The sequence below is a fragment of the Suricata suricatta genome, chromosome 2, assembly GCF_006229205.1.
Source record: "Suricata suricatta isolate VVHF042 chromosome 2, meerkat_22Aug2017_6uvM2_HiC, whole genome shotgun sequence".
Taxonomy (NCBI): domain Eukaryota; kingdom Metazoa; phylum Chordata; class Mammalia; order Carnivora; family Herpestidae; genus Suricata; species Suricata suricatta.
Window position 1 is genome coordinate 64,609,227 of NC_043701.1, and position 27,354 is coordinate 64,636,580.

General features: G+C 40.2%; 2 protein-coding genes and 1 pseudogene across 4 annotated transcripts in view; 2 read left to right on the forward strand and 1 right to left on the reverse strand.

Moving 5' to 3' along the window:
• Positions 1-905: 905 nt before the first annotated feature.
• Positions 906-15,585, reverse strand: PSMC2 (proteasome 26S subunit, ATPase 2). Its single transcript, XM_029927742.1, has 12 exons — positions 15,444-15,585; positions 13,652-13,689; positions 12,866-12,947; positions 11,810-11,909; positions 8,178-8,309; positions 7,666-7,738; positions 7,197-7,292; positions 6,401-6,565; positions 3,250-3,337; positions 1,519-1,721; positions 1,325-1,421; positions 906-1,239 (listed from the first exon to the last, which is right to left on the reverse strand). Exons 1-12 carry the CDS (start codon positions 15,511-15,513, stop codon positions 1,082-1,084), a joined length of 1,302 nt encoding a protein of 433 aa, XP_029783602.1. The 5' UTR covers positions 15,514-15,585; the 3' UTR covers positions 906-1,081.
• Positions 4,884-5,102, forward strand: LOC115303992 (annotated as a pseudogene).
• A 2,130-nt stretch (positions 15,586-17,715) lies between the features above and the next one.
• The window catches only part of DNAJC2 (DnaJ heat shock protein family (Hsp40) member C2), a 39,145-nt gene continuing 29,506 nt past the window's right edge, over positions 17,716-27,354 (forward strand). Inside the window, exons 1-3 of one of the 3 annotated variants that reach the window (XM_029927752.1) lie at positions 17,716-17,965; positions 20,137-20,327; positions 24,978-25,053. In XM_029927752.1, coding sequence (XP_029783612.1) covers positions 17,902-17,965; positions 20,137-20,327; positions 24,978-25,053 — 331 coding nt within the window. In that variant the 5' untranslated portion in view covers positions 17,716-17,901. The remainder of the gene's footprint in view (positions 17,966-20,136; positions 20,328-24,977; positions 25,054-27,354) is intronic. The other 2 variants (XM_029927759.1, XM_029927769.1) reach the window with 2 other exon arrangements.

Sequence of the window (27,354 nt, forward strand, 5' to 3'; positions counted from 1 at the left end):
GAAAAATGAAGACAGAAAAGAATGCTGGTTGGATTTTATGAACGAAGGGCTTTCATTTTTCTCTTTGAAAACATTCAGATTTGAAATATTTCAACACAACACTCAAAGCATTATGTTGTCCACTTTTGCGAATTAAAATGTATGTAGCTCTTGCTATTTTACATTACTTATGAATATCAAACTGCAATAAAAACATTCTTTATTGTGCCTGGCTCTCAGTATTTGGGCGGGGAGGATAATTGTGGCCCAAGACCAGAGGGGATTTGGTGGTGGCTGCACAAGAAAGAATTTCAAAGAGATCTGCTGAGGATCCTAATGCAATTTTTAGAAAGACCTCACTTCACCACAAGTCTAATAGGAACTTTACTGAAATTTTAAACCATTAATTTACAAGATGAAAAGAAGTACTTCTCTGTATGAAACCTATTGTGTATATATTTTTCTTTCTGCTTTACTACTTCACTGGCCATTAAAAGCACTAATTCTTCTTGATTAACTTGAAATCAACTCAAATGGCAAAGCAAAACCTAAGACAGCTGATGCTTCTTCCACTTTAGAGAGTTTGGCCAAAGTGTTATTATCCGATGTGGTACAGGAAAAAACAGAACATGGAGGTACGTGTGGTCCTGTGCCTAGATGGGCTACCGTGATGAGGGGCAGAAGGACAGGAGGGCGAGGTGATGGAGCGACACACCTGGACATACGACCCCAGCTCCACGTCATTCAGGCTCTTGCAGGCCTTACGTCACATGCGTGCGACCGGCCTCGCTGCGCGGACGGGAGGATGCAGTCGGCACCCATAGGGCCCACGGGCCAGCATATGCCAAGCACATACGTGGTCTCAGCAAGCACTTTAGGAGATAGGATCCTTAAACGAAAGCCATTCAAAAAATGGTCAATAGACATTTGTCATTTTCTGACAAATGACGTCAGATATCACCTTTATTATACTACAGAAAAAAGATGTCTGAAAACATACAACTTTGAACCACTTCATTTTTGTGTAATGGTTATTAACAAGTCTATTTAATAAGGTTAGGATTCCAACAAAAAGAAAGGTTTTCATGGAAGCCTTCAGGGCTCAGTTGTAGGTCATATAGCGGGGAGTGGCACTGAATTTGGCGTAAGACTTAATGACCTTATTCACGGCCTCCAGGAAATCCTTCTCAGTAGCGATTTTTCGCCGTGCTCTGATAGCAAACATACCAGCTTCTGTGCAGACGCTTCTAATCTCAGCACCTTTCAAACAGAAAGAAAACAGGCTTATTGAAGCAGCCTGAAGAGACAGGCCAGCAAATACAGTAAGCAGGACCTTTTAACCTACCAGTGCTATTTGGACACAGTCGTGCTAACAGTTCAAATCTGATGTCCCTTTCGACACTCATTGAGCGAGCATGGATCTTAAAAATATGAGTCCGACCCTAAAAATAGGGGAATTAATAAATATTAAAATAGAAAAACATCACGAGAAGGAAAAATTTCAAGAGTCCCTTCTCTAAAACGAAATGGTTTTCTTACCTCTAGATCTGGTAAGCTAAATTCAATCTTTCTGTCCAACCTCCCTGGCCTCATGAGTGCTGGATCCAAAGTGTCCGGCCTGTTCGTGGCCATCAGCACCTTAATGTTCCCTCGAGGATCAAAACCGTCCAGCTGGTTGATCAGTTCCAGCATCGTTCTCTGCACTTCGTTGTCTCCTCCAGCACCATCATCAAAACGAGCCCCTGAAAGACGAGAGGAAAAATAAGCGCTTCGCGTCCGCTCGGGACAGCACTGTGTAACCGGCAGCGCGGCAGACCTCCGCTCCAGGCAGGTGCTCCCGCGCACTTCTAAGCACGTTCTGTAAGAACAGCCTACTTTCCAGAAAACTGAGTTAGAAAGCGAATCTTTCAAGATGAGTCCTCACAGATATATTTAAAAGGGGCTCCTTTAAAGTATTTTTTAAATCCTCTTTAAGGAATTTTGTTTTTTAAATCACTCAAGAACACCTCCATTTCTAACACCATATACATCTGGACAAGGCGCCAGAGTCCACAGGAGCTTTAGTACCTAAATGGTGTCTGACTGCACATAGAAACTACCCCACTCTTCTAAGTTTATCCAAAAGGTCCTTAAAAAATGGCGAAATCCATAATACAGTAGAACTGTAACAGCTTACATCACACTGATTTAGATGTGTTAGAGTACTCCAGAGTACTGTCAATCTCTCATTTCACCTAAAATAGCAAAAAGCCTCCAAAAAGATTACATATTATTGTATTAATGTATTATGTATACTGTAGTAAAAAATTAGAAAATTTTTAAATGAGATTTGAAGTATGAAGAAATATTCTAGATTTTCTTCCTGCACACTAATATTTGATACATAGTCTACTTTGGAAACCACAGCTTGAGAGCATCCTGACATCATCATAAGGCTTATCCCAAAAATACTATAAAAGTAACTTCAGAGGTCACAACACTACATGGATACGCTGTGGTCACACTATGGCTGGCCCTTGAAGACATTAACCACAGAAGCGTCCAAACCCAACAACACCTCTCCACCCAAAACCAAGACTTGCGGTAACCTAGCTGCAGTCCCCAAACAGCATTACAGGGCACAACGATATTTTCACGTCATTTTTGTCACTAGTTGATTAATTTCTGAACATATGCCACTCCTTTAGCTATTAAGAATTATTGCTCTTAAGACTATTACAACAGTTCAGCCTCCACAAAAGTAGCTTCCAAGATCTATCTCCTTTATTATGACTTCAAACCTCTCAGAAACCCATAAAATTGATACAAAGTATGAATGATTCCCTTTATGAGGCAAGTGAGCAGATGCTCAGAGTAGTTAGAATAACCTACTTAGATCACACAGCTAATTTCATTAAATCGATGAAGCCAAAAATAACATTACTTTATGTATACTTCACGAAAAACCATCACCAATTAAATCATGCCTCAAACTTTCTTCACAGTGAAGTTGCATCCTGAGTTAAGAGTTGTTAAAATGTGAAAACAAGAGTCATGTGAATGAAATTAGAAGTATAAAGACAAAGACTTGTAGAAATAGCAGTGCTCTATGTTTCTTTTTTCCTAATATCTCTACTGGTTATTAGATCTGTTCTGGCATGCCAGAGCTCATATGAGAGCTGGAATTAAAATTTTGTACAAGATTAACATATCAAGAGAACTCTACACATATTACTTCAGATTGCTCACGAAACCCAATCCTAAAGTAGTTTTCTAAAATACCACTCATACCTCCAATAGCATCAATTTCATCAAAGAAGATAAGGCAGGCTTTTTTTGTTCTGGCCATTTCAAAGAGCTCACGAACCATTCGAGCCCCCTAATGAGAAAAATAATTTAATTCAGAGTTGGTTTAAAAAAACTTTTAAGTACAGTAAGAAACTATGCTTCAAACCTTTCAATATTCCTAAGTGTTCTCAACTATTATTACCTAAAGCTTTTAAAAAAAAAAATGAAGCTTGTTACCTATTCCATCAAATTAATCTCATTAGCCTCAAAACAGTATTAATTTCATGAATCTGCACCTATTAAATACCCAATAATTTCAAGACTTCAAGAGGCCAAATTAACACTGTTAAATGCACCATTTCAATGAGTTAAACTTGAAGAAATAAAAGAAGGTATCTGATTTATCACTTGGCATTTCTGATCACCAACTTTTATTTCTAAGTTTTGATCAAGGAATAGAAGTAACACCTTAACTAATACAGCTCATTTACTAATTCTTAGTGTAAGTACACTAGTCATTAATGTTTCAGATGCCCTAGGCCCCCTCTCTAATGAAAACATATATACACATGTATACATGTGTGTGTCACACATACACCGACAACTGTATTCTTTCTCAAAATACGAAAGTTTGACTTTGAAATGAAAGAACACTTTTAAATACACCATTCACCACATTTCTGGGTTCTTACACACCAAATCTGTAAGAAAAAGGTCCCAGGATAGTGATTAAAAATTTTAGGCAGTTTTTTATTTCCAGTGACCACAAGGGAAGGCTGTTGGCTTCTGAACTGCTAATTATAAACCATCTGTCAAAAAAAATCTCAAGTCTCAGTCCGTCAGTGTGGAACTGATGAGGGAGTGCGGGGCAAGCTGAGGGCTAAGCATAGGCTAACATCACCTCTCCCCCCGGTGGACTATGTAATATCCCTCAGACACTCCTGACTGCCCAAGAACAAAGGAAAGGGATTTAAGTGCTTGCCAGGGTAATGTCAGAAACTAAGGCAATTGAAAAATTAAATTCCCTTACTGCCTACGGCCCACTGGTAAATCCTTGAAATGGGCAGAGTGACGTCCCTATAGGAGCTCAGCTGCCTGGATGCACTTTGCTAGGAACAAAAGTGAATCTTGGCTTAACATTATCCAAACCTCAAGGAACCTGCAAGTCTATTTCCTTTATCTTGACTGCCCCAAAATATATAACGGCAATCATACTCCAAGCTTATGCCTCCCCATACACATTTGAAGGGTCTCATGCCTGAGGTTTTATTAAACGGTAATAAATGGTGTTTCCCTAGCAACAGCTAGCCCCTCATGGTCTTGGAAACCTTGCTTCCAAAATACCTTAGAGACTTATTCTATCCCTGACCACCCGCCCAACCTGAGGGTATATAATGAGTTACCTATTATGACCCTAAGTGCAGCTCTTCCTGCCTATGGGTCCTGTCCCCATGCTTTAATAAAATCACCTTTTTGTACCAAAGATACCTTCAAGAATTCTCTCCTGGCTGTCAGCTCCAGACCCTATGAACTACCTCCATCACCCCAAAATTTCATCAGGTTCTTTATGCTGCTCTTCTGTCCAGCTATTGCTTCATGTTCTTCAATCCTTCATAATAAACTGGTAATCTGGCACCATGTCCGGCTGCAAAGGTGGCAAGAAGAAGCCCCTGAAGCAGGCCAAGGAGATGGACAAGGAAGATAAGGCATTCAAGCAGAAACAGAAAGAGGAGCAGAAGAAACTCGAGGAGCTAAAAGCGAAGGCCACGGGGAAGGGTCCCCTGGCCACAGGTAGAATTAAGAAATCTGGCAAAAATAGGCTTCATTCCCAGTGTGGAGCCCAACAGGGGGCTTGAGCTTGAACTAACAATCTTGAGATCAAGACCTGAGCTGATATCAAGAGTCGGACCCTTCACCTACTAACCCACCCAAGGGCTCCAGATATACATCTTTATCCATTCATCAGTTGATAGGCATTTGGGCTCCTTCCATAATTTGGCTATTGTTGGTAATGATGCTATAAACAGTGTGCATGTGTCCCTTTGAATCAGTATTTTTGTATCCTTTGGGTAAAAATACCTAGGAGTGCAATTGTTGTTCCTAGGGTAAGTCCATTTTTAACTTTTTGAGGAAGTCCCATACTGTTTTCCAGAGTAGCTACATGAGCTTGCATTACCACCAGCAGTGCAGGAGGGTTCCTTTTTTTCCATATCCTCATATCGTGGCCAAAATGTGTTGTTTCCTGTGTTAATTTTGGCTATTCTGACAGGTGCGAGGTGATATCTCATGATAGCTTTGATTTGTAGTTCCCTGATGATGAATGATGTTGAGCATCTTTTCATGTTGTCTGTTAGCCATCTGTCTTTGGAAAAATACCTATTCATGCCTTCATCCCATTTTTTAACTGCTTTGTTTTTGGGGTGTTTTGTTTTATAAGTCTGTTATAAATTTTGGATACTAACCTTTTATCAGATATGTCATTTGCAAATATCTTCTCCTATTCCAAAGGTTGCCTTTTAATTTGTTCATTGTTTCCTGTGCCATACAGAATATTTTTATCTTGATGAAGCCCTAATAGTTCATTTGTTTTTGTTTCCCTTGCCTCCATTGACATGTCTAGTAAAAAATTGCTATAGCTGATGTCAAAGAGGTAACTGCCTGTGTTCTCCTCTAGGATTTTGATGGTTTCCTGTCTCACATTTAGACCTTTCAACCATTTTGAATTTATTTTTGTGTATGGTGTAAGAAAGTGGTCCAGTTTCATTCTTTTTGCATTTTTGTGTCCAGTTTTACATGCAGAATTTAAGAAAAAAATAGATTAACGTAAGGGGGAAAGAAAGGAAAGGCAAACCAGAAAAGAGACTCTTAACTATAGAGAACAAACAGAGGGTTGTTAAGGGGGGGGTTGGCTGGGGGATGTGTTAAATGGATGATGGGTATTAAGGAGAGCACTGGTTATGATGAGCATTGGGTGTTGTATGTAAGCGATGAATCACCAAATTATACACTTGAAACGAATATTACACTGTATGTTAACTAACTAGAATTTAAATAAAATTTTAAAAACTAAAAACAAACAAAATTTCATCAGAACTGCTATTCCACATTACAGATCTTTCACAAGGCTAATTATTCTATGAGCAATTTACTTTACCTCACCGACGTACTTCTGTACAAGTTCAGATCCAATAACTCTAATGAAGCAAGCATCAGTCCTGTTAGCAACTGCCCGAGCACAGAGGGTCTTGCCTGTACCTGGCGGGCCAAAGAGCAGCACACCCTTGGGAGGCTCAATGCCAAGGTTAACAAACCTCTCTGGCTGTAATGGAGACAGGATTTTTACATTTATCACTTAGGTATATAGTAAAAGCAAAACTACTTCTATATCATTATATTTAAATCAAAATTATTGAGTCCACAATCTATATACTTGATCTAAATAAGAATTTTACTTATTCTAAGACATAAGATCTAAACTAGACTCGTATCAATACATAATGCTGAACAACTTTTAAAGGTGTTTCTCCTATCCAGGCTTAAAATATTTTCCCTCTAATTAAAAAACAAACAAACAACTATACTGTTTTAGAAAAACAAAAGTATTATGGTATTTAATATTCTAGTTTTCCATTATCCTCTTAATTTGATTCCATTTAAGCCTATTTCCTCTTGGTATCATTAAAACACATGGTTCCTTCTACAATAACTTATATGTAACATCTTGCTAAAGGTTACACCTCAAACTCCTGTCACTCGAAACAGCAGATCATTCTGTTCAGAATAGGCCTGACCACCACTCAGAGCCTGATTTGCTTTCTCTCTTCTGGAACATACCAACTCACCACGCCTCTATCTTCTAACCCATCAAAAATTTTTCACTAAGGAAAATCTAAAAAATTTAAAGCTATCTAAATGACAGGCAATTTCAGTGCAAAGACTCAGCCACTTACATGAAGTAATGGGGTTTCAACTACTTCTCGAAGTTTCTCAATCTGTTCCTTACAGCCACCTACATCACTGTATGTGACATCAGGTTTCTCTTCCACCTACGAGAAGGATGAAAATGTAGAACTTAAGGCCACAAGCTTTTGAATACTAGGTCAAATGTTCTATCCAGTAGAGAAGACCCAATACCCTACAAGAAAAATCAGACTCCTAACAAGAATTTTAGTAAAAATGGAATACACTGCCCAGTGTCCTAGAACCTCTTGCTGTATGACTTGCTATGACACCGAGAGACAACCCAGTAAAAGAAAGACTGACAGTTTCTCATCTGAAAACTGTTTAAAACATTTTCACAACTCTTCAGTGCGTGCCCACATATTGACAGGTTTCTAGTTCAAAGTTCCAAAATTCTCTGAGATGGATGCAACTGTATTCCCAGTCATGCCACTCCTTTTCCCTCCCGCATCTTCTTACCTGCATCATGGTGACTGTTGGGTCAATCTTGGGAGGCAGCGGAATGTGAATTTGATACTTATTTCTGTCCACACTAAGGAGGTAAAAAAGATCCTCACTCAATGCATTCAAAAAATACTAAGCTAATTACATATACTGTATGTAACTTCCTTAATCCTCCTAACGTAGAGCAAGTGCTTCCTCTCCTTACACCACGTTACCTTCAACAGACCGGTAAACTCACTTCTAAAATCCTGCATTTACTTATGTATGACACATAAAGCCATTCACAAAAAGCCCCAGTGGGGGTGGGGGAAAGGAGGCGGGTAGGAGTTCAGGAAGCAGATGCAGAAGAAAGGATGTCCAGCTGTGGCACTCTACGACACAGTATCCCTTGTATTGCATGGCACCCAGCTCATCCATTCAAAAGAAAACCAGGGATGTGAATGTGACAGGGTATCTTTAATGAAAGCGGAGTATTTAAAAAAAAAAAGGGGGGGGGGTAGTAGCATTTACTGTAAGTAGACTCTTACCCAACCCTCATCCCTTCTTCAATGTCAGTAGGTGCCACTTGATCACTAAGGTCCACCACAAACTTGGCAAACTGCTTCACGTTGATAATGTACTTTGGGTCCTCCGAATCAGCATTGATGATCTTCGTACACCTAACACAGCAAAAGGCTTGATTAAAGAACCTAAACCACTAATAATGAATTCAAGTAACTAGATTCCGTCCTGGGCAAGCAGTAAACTAATGAGCGGGTGTAAACAAGAGCTGCAGAAATTAAGTCATTTATTAAAAATCCTTTTCTACAGAGTATGCTCAACCTCAAGCGTCCACTCCACTTTAGCTAAGGTGTAAAATTTTCAAAAGATATGCTCCCCTAGAAAATTAAACCCAAATAATTCATCATTAAGAAGTTCTCTATGGCGCCTGGGCGGCTCAGTCAGTTAAGTGTCCCATTTCAGCTCAGGTCATGATCTCACAGTTGTTGAGTTTGGGCCCCACATCAGGCTCTGAGCTGTCAGCTCAGGCCTAGAGCCTGCTTTAGATTGTGTCTTCCTTTCTCTCTGCTTCTCCCCTGCTCATGCTCTCTTTCTCTCTCTCAAAAATAAATAAACTTTAATTAAAAACAATTTTCTAAGGTTGTATAATTTTTTTTAATTTATTTTGCAATAGAAATAGAGTGCAAGTGGGAAAGGGATAGAGAGAGAGGAAGAGAGAATCCCAAGCAGAATCTGCACCTGCCTACTGTGCGCAAACTCACAAACCACGAGATCAGAAGCCGATGAGCTTAAGTCAGACGCTTAACCAACTAAGCCACACAGGTGCCCCAAGAAGTTCTCTAATTTCTTGGCTTTTCATAATATATTTCTTTATTTGCGATATTCCTCTATATCTTTTTAGTTTCCATTTTATTTTCCCTTTAAGAAAACAGTCATTTTGTCTTACACCAAGTTAAGTAATAAATGTTTTCATTCTTTACTGAGTTTATATTTCAAATCCATTTTTATCACTGTTCCTATTTTTAACTTAAATGTATTTTAACTTAAATTCTTTTTCTGTGGGACATGGTGAATGCAAATTTTAATACCATGTACATAGTAGCAGAAAGTAGTCTAGGGGCACCTGGCTGGCTCAGTCCGACTCTTGATTTCAACACAGGTCATGATCTGAGTTGGGAGATCGAGCCCCGGTATCAGGTCTGCACTGCACATGGAGCCTACTTGAGATTCTCTCTTTCTCCCTTGCACGTACAGGTGCTCTCTCTCCCTCTTTCTCAAATTTTTTAAAAAAGACTCAAAGATAAAGTTAGGAAATTCTCACAAAAGTAGAGCAAAAAGACAAAAAAAACCCCCAACAACTAGGAGAGAAAGATTAGCATATCAGTGGAGATATCGAGGAGGCCCAATTTTGAAAGGATAGAAGTCTGAAGTCTGGGACAGAGGACCAAGAACATGGGAAACTAGTAACCAATAATTCCAAGAAAAACTGCTAAATGAAGGCCAGGAGAGCCCAGGACCGTGGATGAAATGGACCATTACTGAGGCAGGTCATTATGAAAGTTCAGAACCACGAGAACAAGGAGACCTCACCCCTTTCAGATGAAAACCAGGACCCATGTACGGGACTGGGAAGCAGAACGGCTTCAGACCAACAAGACCAGTAGCTGACGGACAATGGGATGCTGCCTTCAAGAAGGAACTTTATATCAGCCAAGACATTTTTAGACATACGTAGTCTCCAAATATTACCTCCCAGCTGAGCTCTTTCAGGAAGCTACCAGAGAATAGAGCCCACCTACTGCGGGTGTAAGAAAACCAAAAAGACAAACTCGTACACAACCACAGGAGAGAGGCAAAGGGAACCTCCAGGGAGAGAGGTCACAGGACGCTTGCGATTCAGCAGGTGTCAGGAGCCACCAGCGCACAGAAGCAGGCCAGCAAGCGCCGGGAAAGACTTCTTCAGGAAAACAGACCGAGAGAATCCTGGCAGAGGACGCACCCGCAGAATGTGTGAGAAAAAACCTAATGGACACATCTGGAGAGCAATTTAGTTAAATTTGTATATACATAGAAAACCAGGCAAATGAGAAAACAAGACAGTTATGACAAGAAGAACAAAGTGGTACAAGAAAGAAAAAGCAATGTTTATTTACTACTTGCCTCTTTATGAATAGCACTATTTAGCCACACTATCTAACCAAAATTTTTAATGTAATGAGGAAGATGTAGGGATAGGAAAAGTATGTCTCTGGGATGAAGGCAGAGGAAACAAGAAGAAATCCTCAAGCCAAGAGACGATATCTAAAGCTAAAAAAAAAAAAAACCAAACCAAACCAAACAAAAACACCAAGAAGATGCAATCTACAATATACAAGACTGTGTTGTCCATAAGAATCGGGAAGGTAGAAAGCAAAATAACCAGCTAAAACTTCTCAAAATAGGTGTCTCCAGGGAAGAGCTGGAAAGACAACTATTGTTATAGAACTGTTTAATTCCTTAAAACCATGATAAAACTGAAAAAAATAAAAAACAAAATAAATGGAAAAGACAGAAAAGAGGGAGGATGGAAAAGAAGAAAGAAAAAAATAACTTTAGCCGTAGTAAAAAGGTAAACTTTTCAATGATTATAATAAAATACAGAAGGATATAATCTTGAATTGGGCTAAGGCTTCTTGAGCAGCATTCAAACCCAAAAGGTATAATGAAAATATTTACATATTTTATTTGCCTCCTAAAAACTTTAAACATTAGTACAACAAATGGTACCAAGAAGTTGTCAAGTGACAGAATGGGAAAAAATATTTGTAGCATATCGAAGAAAAGATTAATACGTACAATACACAAAGTGCTCCTATATATACATGAGAAACAAGCCAGTAGAACAAACTATGAGTGGACAGAGAAACACAAATGTTCAGTAAGGACAAGCAGCAGCCATCATACTAATAATCAGCACAATGCAAATTAAAATGACATATTTTTTCCCCAAATGGCAAAAGTATAAAAACTGATGATCACATAATGATCAGGCAAACAGACATTGGCCTCAAAACCTCATGTGAAGGAGTATGAACTGGTCAAACCACTTTTCTCCAGATTTTCAAAACTGTAAATCCCTTTGACCTCATAATTCCACTGCTAATAAGCTATCCTAAGAAATATGAGCACACATATAGACAAATATTTAACGTGAATGTTCAGTGCAGCACCATGTAGAATAACAGAAATTGTAAACAGACTAACATCTACGAACTATTACGTAATTTTTAGAAACCAAGAGAAATAAGAAATAGAGGCACTAAAAAAAAATCAGGATATGTTTCTTTGCATGCAAATATAAACATGAAGACTTAGGAGGACTAAGGACCAAATTATTTTCAGTTCTAGCTAAGAAGGGCAGTGGAACAGTGAAGATGAGGACGTTTTCAGATCTTCATCTGATCTTTCTGTATCATTTGAATCTTTTATAGGATATGTTCACCTACTTCTTGAATAATTATTGAAGGCATAAAACTTAATCCCAGATACTTCTGTAGAAAGCTTTATTATTTGGAATTTGGAATAAGAATATTTTATGAACTATTGTATTATACCCTGGATTCTAAAAGGTGCTTGAGCACCTAGGTAAGAATATATTTCCACGGAGTGCTATGCATACCTCGCAACCTGCAAAGGCTGTTCACTCTGCAATGTTTGCTTATCTGCAGCCAAATCCCAGAGTGCTGGTGGGGCCAGGCCAGTATCAGATTCTTTGATACCTACATAGAGAAGGATAAGAAGGTTCACTGAAATGTAATGCATCACCTGCAAGCAAGCTTCCTCAGCCTCAGCACTACATTCTGGACTGAATACTCAGCCGTGGGGGTGTCCTGTGTGTTATGCCAAATTGGCAGCATCTCCAGCCTCTAGCCCCTGGATGCCACCAGCCCACCTCCCCCTCAAGTCATGAGAATCAGGAGTATCTCCCATCACTGCCAAATGTCCTGGGGGAAGGGGATGCTGGGGCAAAATCACCCCAGTTGAAAACCACTGCCCTAAAGTAGTTACAAGACAAAATCCAACGCCATATTTGACAAATACTGTGAAACTTCACCACTCAAGTTTCTAGTTCATGAGAAGAAAAGTTTCCAACTACTGGGCAACAGCCCACTTTCTTTAGCAATACTGTGTGAGACCACATTTTTATTCACTAAGAAACTTTTACTTGTTTATTAGTTTACTGAAGTCTCTGACCAATAGAAACATAACTTGCTTAAAGGAAGATGTTGTTGCTTAACTGCTTAAACATTGTATTTGGTTGTAAAAGGCAGTTAAAGATTACTAAAGGAGATCCAATTTCTTAATAGATAGGAAGGATACTAATTATTTTTATCTGTCATTCATTAAGGAGTAACTTCTGTATTTAAACTCTTTTGATATAGCTAACACATTACACTTAAAGACAAGAGACAAAAATAGGAGTCCCCCCAGGTGGCTCAGTCGGTCAAGTGTCCAGCTTCGGCTCAGGTCATGATCTCACAGTTCAAGGGCTCAAGCCCTGCATCAGGCTCTGTGCTGACAGCTAGCTCAAGAGCCTGGAGCCTGCTTCTGATTCTGTGTCTCCCTCTCTCTCTGACCCTCCCCTGCTCACACACTCTCTCTGTCTGTCAAAAATAAAAATAAAATATTTAAAAAATTAAAAAAAAATAGACAAGAGATAAGAATAAATACATGCCAGTAAGCTCATTGATCTTCTTGAGAAGTTGCTGAATGTCATCTTCAACCTGCTTTATCTGCCTAGAGTAAGTGCTCTGACCCTAGGAGATAAAGATTACTTTAATTAGGACATCAAGACATCAACAATTTATGAAACTGCAGACAGAAACTTTTAACAGTTACAATCTCAATAGCTATTACCCTCCCAACATTTGTGAAATGGAAGTAGAGAGAGAGTGTATTATTTTCAGAAGTACTCCCAAACCAGTATTTTTGCCCAAAGAGACAACGCATTCATCTGCAAGATAACAAATGAAAATCATGCCTGAAATTAACCCAACTACAAGCCCATTTCTATGCATTAAAACTTTCCATTTCAGATCTAATCCAATTACAAACATTTTAAATACAGTAAACATTTGTGTAAATGATTTCAAATCTTTCAGTATAGCACCACCCTTAATTACAAGCAGTTAAAAATGTATGCACTTTGACATGCTAAATATTTACTCTCTGATTTAATCTAGAGAGAAACTGGTATGTAAATTTTTTCAGTGAGGGGCTCCTGGCTGGTTCAGTGGGTAGAGTATGTGACCCTTGATCTGGGGGTCTTGAGTTTGAGCCCCACATTGGACACAGATATTATTTAAATAAAATAAATGAATATTAAAAAAAATTTTTTTTCAATGATGATTACTATAAACTGTCAGACATGCTCTTCTAATTATTTTGGGAGCATAATACCAACAATAATTCTTATTTCAACATAAAACATCTATATTCGGTAGACTTTGAAAGGACTCACGTAAGTTTTGAGCAAGGCAATATCCCCCTCATCCAGAGCTAAAATAAGAGCGAGAATACATTAGATTAAAAAATGGGAAGGTACAGCTAACAATTCTCTTCTGTTCAATTTAAATTCATTAATTGAGGAAAAACTATGCAAAGTTATAATGATATAAATACAACCAACAACTTGTTCCTGGACTCCAGGAACTTTTATCTAATTGGGTGAAAGCAGAATTTTACAAAGTATATATACCACAGCTCCTGAAGAGTCCCAAGGGGTCGTGACACAAAAAGAAAAGCCCAAAGAACAGAGTTTGAGAATCAGAACGACTGGGGTGCTAGCAAAGTCCTGTGTTTGACAAGTAATGTTGGAAAATCCACTTAATCTACGCATCAGTTTTGTCATCTGAGAAACAGATACACTAATTTCACCCTCACAATGTTGCTATAAAGGTCAGATAAGATATGGGTGAAGAAGCACATAAAATTCTATACATGCAAGGAATAAATCTATTAATATGTTTACAGAATGATGGCATTCCCAGAGAAACGCACAGATGAAATGTTAAATTTCTGTGACTAAGTTTTCCACCAGGTGCCCGAGTAGCTCTCAGGTCTGCAATACCCTAAAACACTTTCAAGGCAAACAGCAGAGTGTGGGATGAAAGTAGAGAGACAGTCTCTTTGGTGGGGGGAGGTGGGAAAGGAGAAAAAACAGTGCTAGGAGAGGTGAAGTTGTTTAGGGAGGGAAAAGAGAAAAGAAAGTAAAAAAATTAAAATTAAAAAAAAAAAAAACCACAACCAGCCTGTCAGGAACAAAAGATGAACAGAGCATAAATATGGAACTAAAAGGGGAAGAGATCCTGTGACCTTGGTGTGCGTATCTCCTGCACTGAGTAGAAGCATCAATGTAGAGTCTCTACAGAGAGTAATTTCACATTATCAAAATTACAACTCCATTTCCAACATTTACCCTTCAGCTTATGTTTGTACCTATGGTAACAGGTACACAAACGAGGTTATTCATTGCTCTAGAAAAGTCATCAGATTGAAAGAAATCTAAATTTGCATCAATATGTATTAGTTATACGTATTACCCAAAAAAGTGGGATACTATGCAGATGCAGACAGCACTGCCTCTTTATATATATAATGATATGTACTTATTCCTAAGACACGTTAAGATCCCCCCCCCCAAAAAATACAGTGTGCTACATTTATGTAAAGAACAAACGCTTGTATATGCACAGAAAACGCCTATAAAGATAACGCAAAATGGCAACACTAGTTGCGTCGGTGGGTCAAGCATGGATGGTTGGGGCCAAGGACCAGACACTTTTTCAATGTGTCTTCTTTTATGCCTTTAGTGTTTTCAGCCATATGAATAAACTATGTAGTCAAAGGACTGTTTTTTAAAAAGAAAATTACGTCTCTGGATCCTGGTTACACAGTGATAGCACCAAGCTATCCCACTTGAGGGGGAAGAGGGACAGAAAGAGGATCCAGGTGACCAAGCACAGCCAGGCGGGGAAACGTCAAGGCCTGCAAAGCCAAGCAGGGTGCCTAACTTCTTCAGAACCTGAGAGCTGAATATGAATAAAAATGTCGATCAGCGGGAGATGAACACAAAACTTGGACTAGCTTGAAGGACACAGGAGGCAGGCAAAGTAAGCCGTCTGCCTCCCCCGACTAAATCATCGGGGGCACAAAAGGGACACAGCGCCAAGTGGCAAGCGGGAATCGAGCCTCTCCTCCCGGGCCAAGCCTGGACCTGATCCGGCTCGGAGCTCCTGCCTACGTCAACTGACCTCGGATGGGTTTGTCGTCCTTCTCATCCTCTTTGGTTTTCCGCTGATCAGCACCGAGGTAATCCGGCATTTTAGGAGCTCCAAGGGCCTCGGCTCCTCGGCGATTACACAGCACCTCTCTCGCTTCCGGTGGTGCAGCTCTTTCCTTCCCTCACCGGAAGTAAGCAGAGCTCTACGGACCCTCTAATTCAACGCACAAGAACCGGAAGAGGGCGCCGTGGGACGCGCGCTCGTGTCCTCGCAGTTCTGTGGTCTAGGAAGCGGTCCCTATGGGAGGCGAACGCTAGTGGTCTCTGGCCCCTCACTGTGGGAAGAGTCCCTGAACGACAAATTTTTAAAACCAACCCTGGCTCAGTCGTTGGGTTTAAATCCTGATTTAGTCGTTCATTTACTGTGCACTCTTGGGTAACTTCGTTATTCCTGCTTTAGTTTTTCCTTTGCATTGTGCAAGGCTTTAAGTAACAGTGTTTTCAAAGTATCTGGCATATTAAATATGCATTAAGTAGTGGCTAGATCTACAAATACAGTGAAGGAAATGGAAGTTGTTCGTTAGTTTGTTATCATGGGTTGAGGATATGAAGAGTTTCAATTTTTAAGAATCCTGCCAAAGGCGAGTGGTAACATCCTCAGGTACAGGGAAGTCCGGGAAAAGAGTAGGTTTTGAAATAAATTAGTTTAGGAGATGAACAGAAATTGAGTAGTTAAGTTATAACTGTAGAATTTAGAAATGAAAATTTGACCCTTCTTTGCATTACTCTCCGTGCATAGTGAAGAGACAACTTACTGGATGGGGAAAGTATCTGCATGTCATATATCTGATAAGGGATTAATATCCAGAGTATATAAAGAACTACCAATCAACAAGAAAACAGCCACTTTTTTTTTTTTAATGTTTACTTGTTTTTAAGAAAGAGCGTTACCAGGGAGGGGCACGGAAAGAGAGACAGGGAGACCAGAATCCGAAGCAGGCTCCAAGCTCTGAGCTGTTAGCACAGAGCCCAACATGGCTGGAACTCACAAACCATGAGATCATACTCTGAACCGAAGTTGGACGCTTAACCAACTGAGCCACCCAGGCACCCCAGAAAACAGCCCCATCTACTTGAGTAGAAATCTCTCCGAAGAAGATATACAAATGGCCAGCAAGCATATGAAAAAGATGCTCAATACCACTAGTCGTTTTCATTTCAAAACTAAGAAATACTGCTTTACATTTATTTGCATGGCTATTATAAAAGGGGGGGTAAGGAAAAAGAAAATAAAGTGTTGGTGAGGATGTGAGGAAAAATGAAATCTTCTGCACTGTTGGTGGGAATATAAAATGGTGTGACCTCTATGGAAAATAGTATGGCTGTTCCTTAAAAAATTAAAAGAATTACCATATGATCCAGCAAGTTCAGTTCTGCATATACTCAGAAGAATGGAAAGACAGGTCGCAAAAAAATAATTTATATCCCCATGGTCACAGCAGCATTATTCACAAAAGCCAAAAGGTGGAAGGAACCCAATTGGCAGATGAATGGATAAATAAAAGGTAGATAAAATGGAATATTATTCAGCCTTATAAAGGAATGAAATTTTGACCCATATTAGAAGTATGAAGACACTATGCTAAGTAATTAGCCTGTCACCAAAAGGCAAATGGTGTATGATTCCAATTATACGAGAAACCTAGAGTAGTCAAATTCATAGACTGAGGTAGAAATGGGGTGTTGCTATTTAATGGGTATAGAGTTTCGGTTTTGCAAGATTAAAAGTTCTGAAAATTGTGCAACAAAACAAATGTATTTAACACTACTGAACTGTACACTAAAAATGGTTAGTATGTGAATTTCATGTTAAGTATATTTTATCACAATTTTAAAAAAACCTTTATGACCTTAGAGATCATTGTAAGACTGAAGGGGTAGGTGTGGGGGGAAAATGGACGGGGTAAGTGAAAAAAAATTTAAGGAAGTGGAGTCAGGTTACTTTGAGCCTTAGAGCCCATTTTAACAAGGGGTTACATTAATAAAGAAAGGAGTTGGGGAACCTGGTGGCTCAGTTGGTGAAGCATCTGAACTGGGCTCAAGTCATGATCCAACACAGTTCCTGATCTCCAGCCCTATATCAGAAAATTATGCTCCACGCATCGCACCTGGTGGAATAAAATCCCTTTCGCGGAGGAACTGAGGCGTCTAGGAACCTTTCTTTTGCGAGTCTTGGTTCCCAGCCGGATCCGCGTCAATAAAGTAACTGGGCTGCCGCACACGTTGGCGCGATGTGTGGGGGTGGAATTGGCCTCCGCACCGCGAAAGAGCCATCCCGGAAGTAGTTATTGGTCGTCTCCATGCGCCGGTTCCTGGGTGTCGTAGAGCCAAGGCGCGAGGCTCGGACCGAGAGGTAGAGGCAAGCGGACGCTAAGCGCCCCCGGCCGGGAGGCGAACGCTGCGCCCGCGGGGCCGACCCCGGCGCCATCATGCTGCTCCTGCCGAGCGCTGCGGACGGCCAGGGCACCGCCATCACCCACGCTCTAACCTCTGGTACGTGCCCACTCAACCCCCGCTCCGTCCCCTATTAGCTGCCCCTGCCTCCGTCCTCCACTTGCGTGACCCCGCAGTCTCCCTATTCTTGTCCCTGGTGATTGGCACTCGGACGCGTGAGCCGTGACGAGTACCTTTTTCCCCCAGCCAAAAGAAATTCTTCCCCAGACGGGAAGAAGGGAGGGGGCGTTTTCTTTCTGCCCCTGCAATTTCTTCCTCCTTTCCCCGCTGCTGACTCATGGACCGGGCGGAGCGGTTCGGGGCTGAACTTCTAGTACCCTAAAAAGGTTCTTGTAAGCATCTGTCTCCTTGCCGGGGCAAGAGACTCTGCCCGCAGCGAGCTCCCACGTGCGTCGCGTTGTACAAAGCCTTGCTGCTGGTGCTGTTAAACACCTTTCTCCCTCTCTGTGTTAGCTCCGTCTTTGTTTTTTAAATGTCACAACTCAGACACTGCTCCTTATACTCCAAATTTCAGTATGAAAAGACCTTTGCCGGCGATGCTGCTAAGATTTGTGTAGACAGACTTTTAAAGAGTCGTTAAGTGAGAGTTGACTGCCTCTGTAGTTTCTTAAATTTATAGCCCAGGACATTCGCGGATATGGTAAACTTAGTCTCTAGTTTAAGTAATCCACTTTCGTTACCATAGCCACTTATAAAGACAGTTGTTGGATTTGGTCATGTATCATTGCACATGTTTCGTTCTGCTCGCAGAAGTTTCTGTGATCTTGAACTGAAAGGTTCGAAAGGTGATATTCTTAAAAGCACTATCCATACGATACAGCTCGTACTTCTTGAACATAGTGTTTGAATCCTCTCCCTGTATATTGTACAGGGAACTCTTAATTTCCCAAACCAACTAAAGCATGAAAAATGAGTTATTTTTAGAAAATTGTGGCCCTCAAGTACAAGGGGAGACTTAACATTTGAGTTACTTATTACTGGGTAGGGCAAAGCCTTTTGCTTTCACATGGCCTATGAAATTAAAGTGTTTAGGGTTTTTTTTCCCCTGACTCAGATTACCTTTTTTGAGTCGTTAATGTACTAAGGTATAGTGATTTATCTCCGCTTTGCAGGAATGATGATAAAACCTTACTTTGATACAGTAGGTCGTGGTGTTCAAAGTTGTTTCAAATGTGGTTTGTCTTTCTGTCCTCCAAGGAACCATAGAAGATAGATATTGTTCCCATTTTACAGTTGAAGAGGTCTCGGACTCACCTCACATAGTCACAAATTGTCGTGCCTAGACTAAATGCAGAGCTTTCAATTTCAGATCCAGAGATTTTACCCTATTGCACAGCTGTGATAATAAGTCCTCTTTAGCTACCTGGAAAATTGTCTTCCAGAACAAATCATTGCTAGTGAGTTCTTAAAATTTTTAAAAGCTATCTGAATTCAAGGTTTAAATTAAGATATTTTGAGTTGCTTTTACAAAAATTTTTTTGATGAGGTTAGTTTTTTCAGACAGTTGATTGTTTATTGTTTTATTACAGTTACTGGTCTAAAGGTAAAGCAGTTGGCAACAGTTCTCCCTGTTCCCCACCTTCCTCTCATACCTTCAGAAGAGCGTTGATTTATTTATTGTAGACGTCGCTGAATGTTTTGTGAGATAACTGGAAGAGGTGGATTGAATACTCTGTGAATACTAGGAAGTGATAATTGCTAACCTTAACGCTAACTGGATTGCAGGCATACCTTTGTGTCTTTGCTTACTTTGTGTCTCTGTCACATGTTGGTAATAAAGTATTACAGACTTTTCCAGTATTGTTTGTTATGGTGATCTGTGATCAGTGATTATGACTAGCTGGCGGCTGCGTTGATGCTTACCATTTTTTAGCCTTGAAGTATTTTTAAATGAAGGTATATCCATTGTCTTTTAGACATAATCATTTGCACTCAATAGACTACAGCATAGTGTAAACAGAACTTTTATGTGCATTGGGAAACCAAAAAATATATTGATTCACTTTTTTTGCAGTACTTTTGCTTTATTGTGGTGGTCTGGACCCAAACCTGCAATATCTCCTAAGTAACCCTGTACTGCAAGTATTTCCTTACTTGACGGTCTTAAAATTACGTTCTGATGCTATCATTGTTTTGATCTTATTTGTTGCCTTGAAATAGATTGATTCCATGCAATACATTGAAGCCTCTCTTAACGCTTTCAATCACAGCCTCAACACTCTGTCAAGTTGAACCTGTGGGAAGATGGTTTGAAGCTTTTGTTAAGAGGAGAAACAGGAATGCTTCTGCCTCTTTTCAGGAACTGGAGGATAAGAAAGAGTTATCAGAGGAATCGGAAGATGAAGAATTGCAGTTAGAAGAGTTTCCCATGTTGAAAACACTTGATCCCAAAGACTGGAAGGTATTTGATATCTGAATCTTTTGTTCAGTCAGATGCTTTGTTAGGCATGGGCAGTTTTCCCACAAGTTTTCTATCAGTAAACCATGTTTTAAGATGCTTCAACAAGAGAACCACAGTTGAGCACCTGTTTATTGTTAAGCTCTGAGTGAGAGGGTCATGGGATACTGTCTCTAGTGGAAAAATTGAGGAAGTTCGCAGAAAACATAATGTTTAAGCTGGCCTTAAAAGAACGAGTGGCAGTTTGTGAAACAGAGAAGGGGGAAAAGGTGATCTGGGCAGAAGGAATAGATCTGCAGCAAAGACACAGGAGTAAAGTATACTACCTCTTTAGGAATTAGTAAAGAATTAGAGGAGGATGTTTGAAGGGTGGTGGTGAGAATTTAGGCCTGAAACAGAGTTTAGACCAAATTCTGTTGTAGTGTCCCTTTTATGGTAAGGAGGGAACTCAGATTTTATTTTCAGGGCAGTAGGAAGTCATCAAAAGTTTCTGAGCTAATTTTAGCAAAGTAATTCTCCTGGCAGTATAGAAAATTACTTGAAAAGGGAGGGCAGGACTGGAGGGGAAGTGAATAGTTTGCTGTTGTAGGGCAAGTGCAGTAATCCAAGCCTGCAGATGCATACTTGAGCTAAATATGTGGCCAGGTTTTGAGGAAGAGGGAACATTGGCTTTTTTTGAAGGTAGACTTGGTAAAGCTTGGTGCCCTTGGTTGTGCAGTATGAAAGAAGGAGATGTACTCAGAAGACCTCTGAGCTTTCCAGGTTGAGTGACCTGCCAGTGTCTGATCTCACTAGCACTGGGATGCAGGGAAGAGGAAGTTTGTGGGGGAATGTGGTATTTGTGTTCAAGTTTGGCTGTGTCAAAATTGAGGTTCTACTAACATACTGGTGAAGTCTTCTAGTAGTTGGTTAGAAATTGGTCTGTGACTCTGGAGGGAGGATGGAGCCAAAAACATTTGCAAGTTGTTGGCAAGTCTTAGGTGGTAGTTGAAGCTGTGGGGAACTGAACGAACCAGCCAAAGGGAAGAATAGAGACAAATAGGTATCATAAAGCTTAAGTAAGGCACTCGAGTAATATTTAAATATATACACTGTGGAATTAGAGTGCCAGAATTCAACTCTGGCTCTGCCCGTTTAGTGCGGTGGGACCTTGGGAAAGTTACTTGACCAGTCTGTTTCCTACAGTGAGATTGCTAACACCTCAGAGGAGTTTAGTGAGGATTAACACGATGATGCATGTGAAACACTTAACCTAGTGCTTGACCTAGGATAAATAATAAATAGTGGATAATGAATTCCTCTCTCCTAGCTTGTAGGATTAAATGAGAGAAGGAGTATGTGCAAAGCACTTAGAAAAGTAAGTGCTCAGAATGTTAGCTAATTCACATACTGTCATTATCGATTTAAAAAAGGGGGGGCTGATGGGCCTGGAGGAGGGCACTTATTGGGATAAGCACTGGGTGTTATATGGAAACCAACTTGACAATAAACTATAAAAGGGAAAAAAAGAAAAAAATTTTTAAAAGGACTGAACGTTGAGGAGCATGAATATTTAAGGAGTGGGCAGAGGAGAAGCAGCAAAGGTAAGAAGGGTGAAAGAAGTATAAAGAAAACAAAGAAAAAGACATTTGTTAGTTCCACAAAGGTTTGTTAAGTAGCAGGCACTAGACTCTTCCAGAAACTAAGAGAGAAGGAAGTTTCAAGAAGGAAAACACAGTCACTAGTGTCACGACTGTGGAGAGGTCATCACATAACACGAATAATGATAAAACCCACTGGGGTTGGCAAATGAAGCTTAGGAGGCCGCATCAAAAGCCGTTCCAGTAAAAAGGTGAGATGGCAAGCAGTTACAGTTGGCTTGAGGGGTTAGGAGGTGATTTGAAGTGGAGAGCACAGTGCAAAGTACTCTTTCATAGCTGGAAAAGAATTCTTCATAGTGGCAACGAAAATGAGAGAAAATAGTAACTTGAGGGAAAAGTAGGGTCAGGAGAAGATAGAATTGGGAGCCACTGAGGTCTATAAGAGAGAAAAGGAAGAAAGTCTTTGGTATAGAAAAGAATAAATGATATCACAGCAGGTAGCAGGGCTCATGCAATTTGTTCAGTTGGTTATGTCTTTCCGCAAATAGGATCAAGCATCTTCTATGTGTCAGACACTGTTCTGGGTGCTGAGCAGTCAGCTGAACAAGACAGTATCACTGCTTCCACATAGCTTAGATTCACTGAGGAGACAGACAGTAAGTAAACAGACAAAGATGTGGCCACCAAGTGCTGGGCAACGGAGTAGAACAGGATGATGTGATAGAGTGTCCAGATGACTGCTTTAGATTGAGTAGGTGGGGAAGACCTGTGTAGTTGACATTTAAGATAAAACCTGAATGACACGTAAAGATCAGGGAGAATGGCATTCCAGGCAGAGAGCTTGTGCGGGGGTAGAAAGAAGTTTGAAGTGTGCCAGGAACTGAAGAAGGCAAATGGGGCAAACAGAGTGGATAAGGGGGGTGGTAAGGAGGCAAGAAGCAACAGTCTCTGGAAAGCCAGTGGAGGCTTTGAAGCAATGATTATTTTTAAGTACTTTATTTTTTTTAATGTTTTTTTATTTATTTTTGAGAGACATACAGAGGCAACATGAGCAGGGGAGGGTCAGAGAGAGAGGGAGATACAGAATATGAAGCAGGCTTCAGGCTCTGAGCTAGCTGTCAGCACAGAGCCCAATGCAGAGCTTGAACCCACGAACAGTGAGATCATGACCTGAGCTGAAACCGGATGCTTAACCAACTGAGCCACCCAGGTGCCCCTATTTTTAAGTGCTTTTTAGAGGGAACAAGAAGGAGCAGAGATGGGCTGAGAAGGTTGTCTATTTTAAATAAGGTGATAACATTTAAGCTGAGGCTGAAGGATGAGAAGACAGCAGCCACCAGAAGAGGCAGGAATGTGCTAGGCGGGGAGGAGGGTGAGCTCGGTATCTGCAGGGAACCGCAGCACCAGTCTTGTATGTGGAAGTGAGTGACCAAGGGGGAGAGAGACTGGCCAGGAATAGTGAGAGATAGAGGTGCCCCGTGCATCTGGAGCTCTGAGGAGAGGTCTCTGCTCCAGTGAACTGGGGAGTCATAAGTGTACACAGGGTACTAACTATATTCTAGCCGTGGAACATATCTGGATCAGATCACTTCAAACTGAAGTATAGAGAAAGACAAAAGAAACCCCAGAGCTGAGCTTTGCGGGTCGTAGAGAAGCCAGTAAAAGTGGCTGAAAAAAATTACTGGAAGGTGGGAGGAAAACAGAGTGAGTGCACAGAAACACTGAAGGAAGATAATATTTCAAGGAAGGAGTCAGCTGTGCTGCCACTGGGAGCTGAAGTCAAGTGAGGGCAGATGAGTGGTCTTGGATTTGGTACCTGGAAATTGATACCAAAGAGAGCAGCCTCACTGTGCCTGGGGTGGGAGTGGGTGGAGCAGAGCCAAACTGGACAGGCTTGAAAATGAATGCCGAGGGGGTAAAATGTGTGGACACCTTTTTCAAGAAGTTTAATGTTGACGGGCAGCAGAGAAGTGGAGAGAGTGGTAACTGGAAAGGGGGTCATAGAAGCGTTTTTAAGGATTAGAGCTAACAGCATCTTTTTATACAGATGAAGATCATCCAGTTGAAGCTTGGGAGATAATTGAAAGATGCTAGTATTTGAGGAGACTGAGAGAAGACAGTGCTCAGAACCAAGAGGAGGGATGGAGTAGTTTGTCTTGAAGGGACAGGGAAAAGATGTATGGATGCAGGTAGGGTAATACAAAGATTGAATAGGATAATTTATAATTTTTAGTTAAGTGGGAAGCAGGGCTGCTGATAAGAGGGCGGAGAAGGATCTGTGAGGGTTGAAGAGAGACTAGAGAAACAGTGACCTGAGGGAGTAGAAAGGTAAGCCAGCTGGAGCAACGGACGATTGCCAGGCGTAATGAAGAAGCCCACCGCGTGAACTTTGCAGTCCTGAATGTGAAAGGAAACCAGTCAGCTCTATTCAGCTTTTTTCTCTTGTGTTTCATGCCCTCAACTCCCTTTCCTCCTGAGTTCTCCAATACCAGACTCACCCTTTGAGTTCTGTAGGAGCCTTCACTCCAATTGCTGCTTCAACTTGTCACTTCCCAAGGATGTTAACAAAAGCAAGTACTTCCTCTCCAGAGAGACCTCATTCCTCAGTTTCTCAAAATTTCCATCCAGCCTACCTTCTTTGTTCTACATGGCTCCTGATCCTGTCCTTTCATCGCCCTGGCCCAACCCTGTGGGGCTGCCATAGTGCTTTCTTCAATTCTGAAATCTCTTGATTTAAGGATGGCCAGAGGATATTAATAGGTGTTAAGAGAAAAATAGGCTGAATGGTCAAGTAAGTTAAGAAAACGCTGGGGTTTGCAGGTTTCTGTTTGCTTGTTTTTTTAGTTGCAGGACTTCTCAGATCCTTTATTAGATTTACATCTAAACAAATCATTAAGAAGGCTGTATCACAGTGCACATTTCCCAGACTTACATACCACAGAATCCATTTTATGTGGACCATCTCAGTGGAGTCCTACCATGGGATTCTGACTTTGGGAAGCACTAAAATGGGTGCCAGCACAAGGTATATCAGCTCCATTTCACACTTGACTTCCTTTTGTGTCTTTATCAGAACCAAGATCATTATGCGGTACTTGGACTTGGCCATGTGAGATACAAAGCTACACAGAGACAGATCAAAGCAGCTCGTAAGTACCGAGTCCTTTTGAAATAATCCAGTATCTGTTATAGGAAATGTTATCCCTTTGAAAAGATCTGCATGATCATATTCTATAGCCATAAATCTCGATTCAATAGCATTTTGTTGTATGGTTATAACAGTGTATAACCCACAGTCTCCTTTACCTTCAGAACCAGAAAAAAAACAATCTCATCCATGAACAGAGGGTGGGTGGGAGTGTTTGGGAGCAAGATAAAGAACATTCTTCCAAAAGCAAATGTTTAAAAATTAATATTTCACTTCCCTTCAGAAATATGGCCAGCTGTAATATTTAGTGGAAGCTGCCTTGTTACTTAGGTTTTTTTGATACTGTCTTGTGGTCTTAGGTTACATTTTTGTAGATACCACCCTGGCTCTTCTGTCTAAAGTAGAATTATCTTATGTTTCACTGTTTATTTTCATTGACAAGATTAAAAATTTCAGGGAATTGTTGGAGCCTAGTCTTATAACATGCCTTATAACACACCATCCCTTAGCGCCCTACATGCCATTCAGTTCACCTGGTTAGTAAAGTTTGATGAAAGAGGTGAAGGTTATTAGCTTTCTGTGTTTTAGGAGAATGTTCTGCCCTACACTCTAGAGAATGGATATTAAGGTCAGAGGAGGTAAAATTGTGGCCATATGGGAAAGGAGTTAGGGAGTCAAGACCAGTCAAGAGGAGAAAGTAGTATACTTGGAGGAAGGTGGCTGAAAGAGACCCTTCTCAATTTGAAAAGTACTAGTTAAGACTAGGTATAGTCAATAAACTCAAAATTTTTCCCATTAATTGTTATGGTTAGGAAAATCCCGAGAAACATTGTTGACAAGGTGAAGGAATTTATAAGCTCATTTCAGATCTGTTATTCGGGTTCTTGAAGAGCTGGCATGGCTTTAGACTAAGCATATGTTAATGCATATGAATAGTCATTGCAGTGTACATAAATGCCAGGGAAGTTCATTTGCCATGGAAAAATATTTGCAAAACCTTGCTATATGAAAGAACAGCATACAAATACCAAATGAGTCTTGATACATATAAATGTGTGAAAGAATTAGAAGCGATTTAGAACTATGAAAATAGTTGATGTTGTAAGGTGAAGGAATTGTTCTTTTCTGTAAAGATACAAAATGTACAATAAACTGTGGCACGTGGTAACTCAGTCGGTTAGGCATCCGACTTCGGCTCAGGTCATGATCTCATGGTTCCTGAGTCCGAGCCCCACATCGGGTTTTGTGCTGACAGCTTAGAGCCTGAAGCCTGCTTCAGATTCTGTGTTACCCTCTCTCTGTACCCCTCCCCTGCCCACGCTGTCTCTCAAAAAAAAAAAAAAATTTTTTTTAATTTTTTAAATAATACAGTAAACTGTAAAAGAAACATTCTTTTGTTAAGTCTATTCTTTTTATTGACATAATAGAAATAATTTTTGAATACTCTGTAGCCCAAAGTTTTGCAACTTCAGTGAACAGATTACTAACATTAACTATAATTATAATTCACTCTCTGCCACCATTGAATATTCTCTGTATTTACTCAAAAGAAAACTGTCGTTCTCTTACCTCTGTCATTATAAAACAGACAGTTGCTGCCTTACTGCTTTCTGAAATCTAGTCCAAAGGTAAAAATGCAGAGTTAGTGTTCACAAATCTGTAATGATTAGTACAGACAAACCTCCTAAAGATAGAAGTTTAAACGCATTTGGGATCCTTCAAGTTCTTACATCTTAGTACACACACATAAAAGTTATCTTTTTTTTTAATGTATTCTGAACTGCTCTAATGAAAATTAAGAAGTCAGTTAAAGGTCGATTAAGTCCTTTTTTTCTTCTCCACATTATCTGAAAAGAATAAATCACTAAAAAAGTTGATGGATGGGTAAGAGAAAGTATTTGAATACTAAAAGTGGTGTTTCAGTTACTTACCTAATTTGTTCTGAAGTAAAATTGCCATACTGGCAAGTAATGCTTATAGGTTTGATATTTTTTGCATGGAAATAGTCTTTGGTGATTTGAATTTTCTAACTTTAATACTTCTGGTTCAAAATATTTCTGATATTTTAAACTGAAGCTGTTCCGTATTATGCTTTTTAAAAATTAAAAATCCTGTTTGGAGACATTTATAATAGTAGCAGTATGAGTGTATAAGCAAAACCCTTTTTGCAATATACCCTCAAAACATCTAGAAACTGGCTTCTTCAGAGGGAGAAGGGGGGAGTTTCTTTGAAATTTCAGTAAACTGCTGCTCCCAAATTACCCTTGTTTCTATTTCAGACAGTGTTATTTGGCCTCCTTTA

Excerpts from the sequence above, each read along its gene's own strand:
- PSMC2 (XM_029927742.1), bottom strand. The coding sequence starts at position 15,513 with ATGCCGGATTACCTCGGTGCTGATCAGCGGAAAACCAAAGAGGATGAG. Across the intron at positions 11,910-12,865 it reads GAAGATCAATGAGCTTACTG|GTATCAAAGAATCTGATACT; the intron begins GCATGTATTTAT and ends TTCTCTATGTAG. Across the intron at positions 3,338-6,400 it reads TACAGAAGTACGTCGGTGAG|GGGGCTCGAATGGTTCGTGA; the intron begins GTAAAGTAAATT and ends TTTTCTCATTAG.